The 5395-nt window shown below is 54.6% G+C and overlaps 1 protein-coding gene across 2 annotated transcripts; it reads right to left on the reverse strand.

The window, feature by feature from the left end:
• Positions 1-686: 686 nt before the first annotated feature.
• Positions 687-3525, reverse strand: LOC121664630. Of its 2 annotated transcripts, XR_006016057.1 has the most exons (4): positions 3268-3525; positions 2605-3099; positions 2352-2513; positions 687-2167 (listed from the first exon to the last, which is right to left on the reverse strand). XR_006016057.1 is itself a non-coding variant. In XM_042028035.1 (3 exons), exons 2-3 carry the CDS (start codon positions 2398-2400, stop codon positions 1623-1625), a joined length of 594 nt encoding a protein of 197 aa, XP_041883969.1. In that variant the 5' UTR covers positions 2401-2513; positions 2605-3139; the 3' UTR covers positions 687-1622. The 2 variants fall into 2 exon arrangements, 1 of the variants encoding a protein (XP_041883969.1); XM_042028035.1 differs by lacking the exon at positions 3268-3525 and having other exon boundaries at positions 2605-3139.
• Between the last annotated feature and the right edge of the window lie 1870 nt (positions 3526-5395).

Here is a 5395-nt window from a genome sequence, read left to right on the forward strand (position 1 = left end):
GAGTCAAGGCTGTCCAAAGGGTCCCAGCTGGCACCGGGATGTCCCATCTCTTCCAAGCGCTGACAGGACGCGTCCATGGCACGGGGTTGGAGGGTGCCCCTGCTTGCCGGAGAGCCCGTAGCCGACCTTCTCAGGCAGCACATCTGCTGCCTTCACAGTGCCCGCCACGGCAGCAGGAGGTCGCCTCCAGCTCTGGAGGCCAAGGCTAAAACTCAAGGGCGGCTCTTGGTGGGCAGGTGATTTGCACATGCTTGGCACCCAAAAGCGGGACACGAGATAGGCCTAGGAGCATAAACGGCTTGGGCTTGGGCTATCCTGGAGAAAGTGAGATGCCCTCTTGGACTGGGGCTTTCTGTCCTTTGCCCAGTGTCTCAATGGCAACCGGAGCTCTCCTTAGCAGGCCCTTGCAGCACCTTCTCCTGGGATGCTGTGGCTCCGCCGCCTGCCCGAACCCTCGTATGGTTTCTTGGCTCGCCTCTAGGCAACTGGGGGGATCTGCAGGGCATGCCTGCCTGTTTGCCCCCAGCCCCCATCAGCACCTCTTGCCAAAAGCCTCCTGCACCCTAAGGCGCATGTCTCCTAGTTGCTCCCCATGCCGCAAAGCAACAGCCCTTTCACTTTCAAAGTTGCCCCGATTGCAGATTGCTACACGGGCGCTGCCTAGAGACCAGGGCACCAAAGGCACCTGCAGTTGAAAAAGGGAATTTATTACAGCTTCTGCTACCCGCGCTTCTTCAGTACTATTAACAACTTCTGTTCCAGGCTTGCTGCACATGGCTACATCTCTGCTGACTCCCTGGACAGTGACACAGATCACTTCCAGTTCACACCACCTAATGACCCACAGCTTACAAAGTGGTGCCTATCCAGATCCACGGATGGAGAGACAGTGACAAACATCCAAGGCACTCTCTAAATAGCCCACAAAGCTGCAACCAAACTGTCCAACGCCACGCAGCTTTACACAGCAATTCAAACCAAACTGTGCAGTGCAATGTGTGTTTACGGACAAATGGATCCACGGACAAACAGAACAATCTGCGTTCTGGAAATCTACTGACGTCTGGACACAAATGGCTATACACAAGGCGAGCCGGCACAGAAGGGTGCAATTACCAACGTACCGAGCTACACCTCGACGCCCCCATAACTAAAGACACAGAGCTGGGCAGCTCTCCGTACGTGCTGAGACAGAGCCGGAGGCAGACAGAGATGTAACCATGTGCAGGCACAATGATAAGCCCGTACATCTAGGGGTAGGGCAAGGTACAGAGGGAACGCGGCCGGCCCGTTTCCCCCCCGCTCCCCCTCGGTGGCTGGGTCCCACGCAGAGCGGCCCTTCGCGAAGCGTCGAGCAGACGGAGGTCCGGGAAGCAAAGGGAACACCGAGTCACTTGCGGCGTGCCCTCAGCCCCGCCACAGCCTCAGCACACCCGCAGCCCCCCAGTCCCTTCAGACCCTCCAAGCCCATCGGCCCCCCAGTGCTGCCATCGCCCTCAGTGTCCGGGGTGCCCTGAGCCCCGCCGGCCCTCTCAGCCCGTGCCTTTTCCCTGTCCTCTCGGCCCCCACCATCGCCCTCAGCTCCCGCAGAGCTCCGCTGCTTCCCCTCAGCCCCCACCGCCTCACCGTCCTCTCAGTGCCGTAGGCACCAGCAGCAGCTCAGCAGCGCGGGGCCTTGGGCGGCGCTGTCCCTGCGGCAGCCCCGGTGCCCTCCGCCTTCCCGGCCCTCCAGCGGCTCCCCGGTGCCTTGAGCCCCGCGGCCCCTGAGGGGGACGGTGCCCGGTGCCACCGGCGGTTCCCGCCGCTCCCGTCAGCTGCGGCCAGCCGGGACCTGGGGCTGAAAGCGCTGCTCGGCCCGGCCCCGCTGCCAGCACGGACCCCGGCATGGCCAGAGGGGACAGAGGTGGCACAGCGGGCAAGGCAAGAGGCACAGGGCAGCAGAGTGGGGGAAGAGGGCAAGAAGCAGCATCTCCCTCTCCCAAGAGCAAGAGACCTACCTCCTTAGGCATGGACCTAGAACTTCTGCAATAGATGCGTCGAGATGGAAATCTGATCTCCAACGTGCAGCTCTCGACAGCTACACCGAGAAGCAGAGGGAGAGGCATTGTAGCTGCCCCATCTTCACAGCCTCTCCCTCGGCCCCTTTGTCCCGCCCAGAGCCATCCTCCTGCAGAGGTTCAGCACGTGGGCATGGAGGAAGCCAAGGGCTGCAGAGCCCCTGCACAGCTGCCATGGAGCTCTTGCCAAGCCCTGCCCAGCAGCAGCCCCTGCCAGCCCTTGCCGGCGCCTTGGGCTGACTCAGGGCAGTCAGAGGAGAGAAAGGCGGGCAGCAGAGCCTGGCACATGCATACCTGGGCTTCTGGGCCTGCTGCAGCCTCCTGCGTCATCGGCGTCTTCCATCGTCTCTCTTTCTCCTCTTCCTTTCGGGCCGGTCTTCTCCGTCTGTGGGCCAGGCGTCCTTGTGCCGTCGCTTCCTGCCGCCGCGTTCCTCCGCCCGGGGGTAGCCTGCCAGCCTTGAGGCACATGCTTAGATTAGGTGGGCAATGGCAGGAGGCATGAGCTGAGTCTCTTCTTGTTGGAGCCAATGCGAGCGCCTGTTGTTACCTGCTTGGCTCGGGAAGGCCGCTCAGGGCTTCGGCCTTAGCCAGGGCCTCCGTGGAGCTCTCGCTCTCTTTGCTTGGAGGCCAATCTGGAGGTGCCTAAGGCAGAAATTCTGGCTGTGTGTTCAGCTGTATTAGAATAGTTTGGTGCTCTAATGTTCCTCCACCTGTTCCTTGTATTTTAATATTTTATTTAAATTTAATTTTATGTTACCTTTCTTTTGTCATAAATTCTTGCTCATGCGTCTGTCTTTGTTACTTTTTTTTGCAGTTCAGTCCATTTAATCCAATGTCCCAATTTGTGAAGTTTTTTTTTCTTTTTGCAGTCATCATCTACTTTTTAAAAATAGCTACATTATATTGTCATTAAATATTCATTAAATTGAATTTTGGCAGGCTGTGAGAAACGTCCAATTAAGTAGTTCACTTTCTACACATCAGTCTACAAATGAGTAGTCTTCTTTCTTTTCAATAATGCATCACAGACTTTCCTTAGTATCTGTAAAATAATTGATAAGGCAAAAATTATTTGTAAAATACATAGTAGAAATAGAGAAGTAGATTAGAGGGGCTGATTTTGCCTTGGGACTTTCTTCTGACTGTGGGAAAAGCATAGCATACTTTGATTTAATTTTTACATAGCCTGGGGAAACCTGAAATGCCATACCTAATAATTCAAAATTTTCTGTTTCTGACATGCATTATGTATTACTAAGTCTTAAAAACCAGAGTAGAAAAACACATCATAGGCTTTAGTCATCCTGAAACCATTACAGGGCAGTAAATATGCCTGGGTCACGGGCAAGGCTCAGTGATGTTTTGGATCAATACAGTTTATCTTCTTTTGTATCTAACACTCTGAGAGATCTGTGGGTGTGTGTGTGTCCAGGCTGCAGCTGGAGGCAGAACTGTCATCTATCCAGGCAGAGCTGAGCTGGTTGGAGCAGCAGTGACTGTTGGGGTCCCTCCCCTGCCATGGAGCCCTGGGAGAGGGGCCCTGAGGGCACAGACACGGGGTTTCCCTGCCCCTGCTCAGCCTCGTTCCCATTGGTTGGTTTGTGTTCCCTGCGCGGGCAGAAGGACCCTTGGTCCCGTGACTGGAACAGTTCCTGGGCAGAGCTCCGGCCATGCGGCTGGAGAAATAAACATCTCTGAAACAGCTATCAAGAATCTGTCTGTCCATATATATTTCCTTTCCATGGGACTCCTGGTTTGATATATGCGTGTTGCAGGATCCCCACTGCAACATAATGGTGGTGAATTGAGAGCAGAACAATCCCCAATCCCTAAGCGACTGATTTGTGTGAGTAAACCCTGGAAACTCTGGATTCCTCTTCTTGGTTTTGCTTTGCTATTCCATATCTAAACTATGGAGGAACGGTGGGAAGACTCTTGGCTCTCAGAGCTGCATATGGACATTTATCTTAAACTTAAAATGATTTTTGAACAACAATTTGTAAATTTTAGCTTGATTCAAGCTCAAAAAGAACTGAAACACTTCCTGGCATGGTTGTTTAAGAACTTTTTCTATGTTTCTTGGGATTTAATTCTTACCAAGGGCTTTTGGAAAACCGTTTGGACACAGTTAATACTGGAGTCAAAATATATGCCAATGGAAGAATATTTTCGTGAATATTATTTAGTTACCGAGACTGTTGAGCAATGTCAGCTGTGTCCTGGCGAAGGGAAGCCTGGCACAGGGACCGTGCGGCCCAAGCCACGTGCACCGAGCGCTCTGCGAGCAGCAGCGAGGCAGTTCCCGCGTGCGGGCAGAGCCACGCGAGCCGCAGTGTCGGTGGCGGAGCGAGGCGCGGCGGGAGCGGCGGGACCCGGCAGTGCCCGCACGGCCCCGCGCAGCACGTGGTGGAGCGAGCCCCGTGAACGCCCGACCGAGAGGGGCGGCGCGCGGGCGGCGGCTGGCAGCGATGGCGGTGGAGCGGAGCCGCGCCCAGCCGAAACATGCGCCGGAGCAGGGCACGGGGGGGTCATCGCTCGGGGGCCCGGCCGAGATGTGGGTGCAGCGCCCGGCAGCGGCAGCGAAGCTGCGACCAGAGGAGGCGACGCACAGAGAACTGAGCGGCGCGGCCCGGCCCGGCCCGCGCAGCCCCGAACGCGACCCCGGGAAGAGCGCGCAGGCACGAGCAGCCCTGACAATTCCAACACGGGAGCGACCAAAGGAGAGAGCAAAGACGCAGCGAGACAGAAAACAGCAGCTACTCAGAGAAAGGAAAAGATCATAGTACCTAAGATCTTAGGAATAGTAAAATGGTATAATGTTAAGCAAAATTATGGTTTTATAACAAGGTGTGACAACCAGCAAGACATATTCGTGCATAGAACGGCTGTTAAAAAGAATAACCCTGAAAAATGCATCCCAAGCTTGGGAGATGGAGAAGTCGTGGAATTCAAAATTATACGAGGTAGAAAAGGGTTACAAGCATTGCAGGTCACTGGGCCTGATGGTGTTCCTGTAAAAGGCAGTATATATGCAAAAAATCGTAGTCATGTTAGACAGTATCTCTATTGTAAGTCCCCCCCTACAGTCTCCCTTTCCTAATCCCACCTTTCCCTTTTACCCTATGTCCTATTACCCCCAGTGTATTCCCAATCCGTTTTTTCATCCATGGTTTCCCTCACAAAACCATGCTTTTGCCAACTGTTTCCCCAAAAATCCCTTTCCAATGCCGAGTGGGGGATGAAAAGGAGAAGGGAAGAAGTTAAACCCTCTCCTGCCTCAGTTTCCCCACAAAGCATGCTCAGAGAGTTCTGTCTCCCTTCTGTCAGCCCTAAGATGT

This window comes from Corvus kubaryi, unplaced genomic scaffold, assembly GCF_017639235.1.
Source record: "Corvus kubaryi isolate FWS band 111438036 unplaced genomic scaffold, C.kubaryi_AGA036_p1.0 37302, whole genome shotgun sequence".
Classification (NCBI taxonomy): Eukaryota; Metazoa; Chordata; class Aves; order Passeriformes; family Corvidae; genus Corvus; species Corvus kubaryi.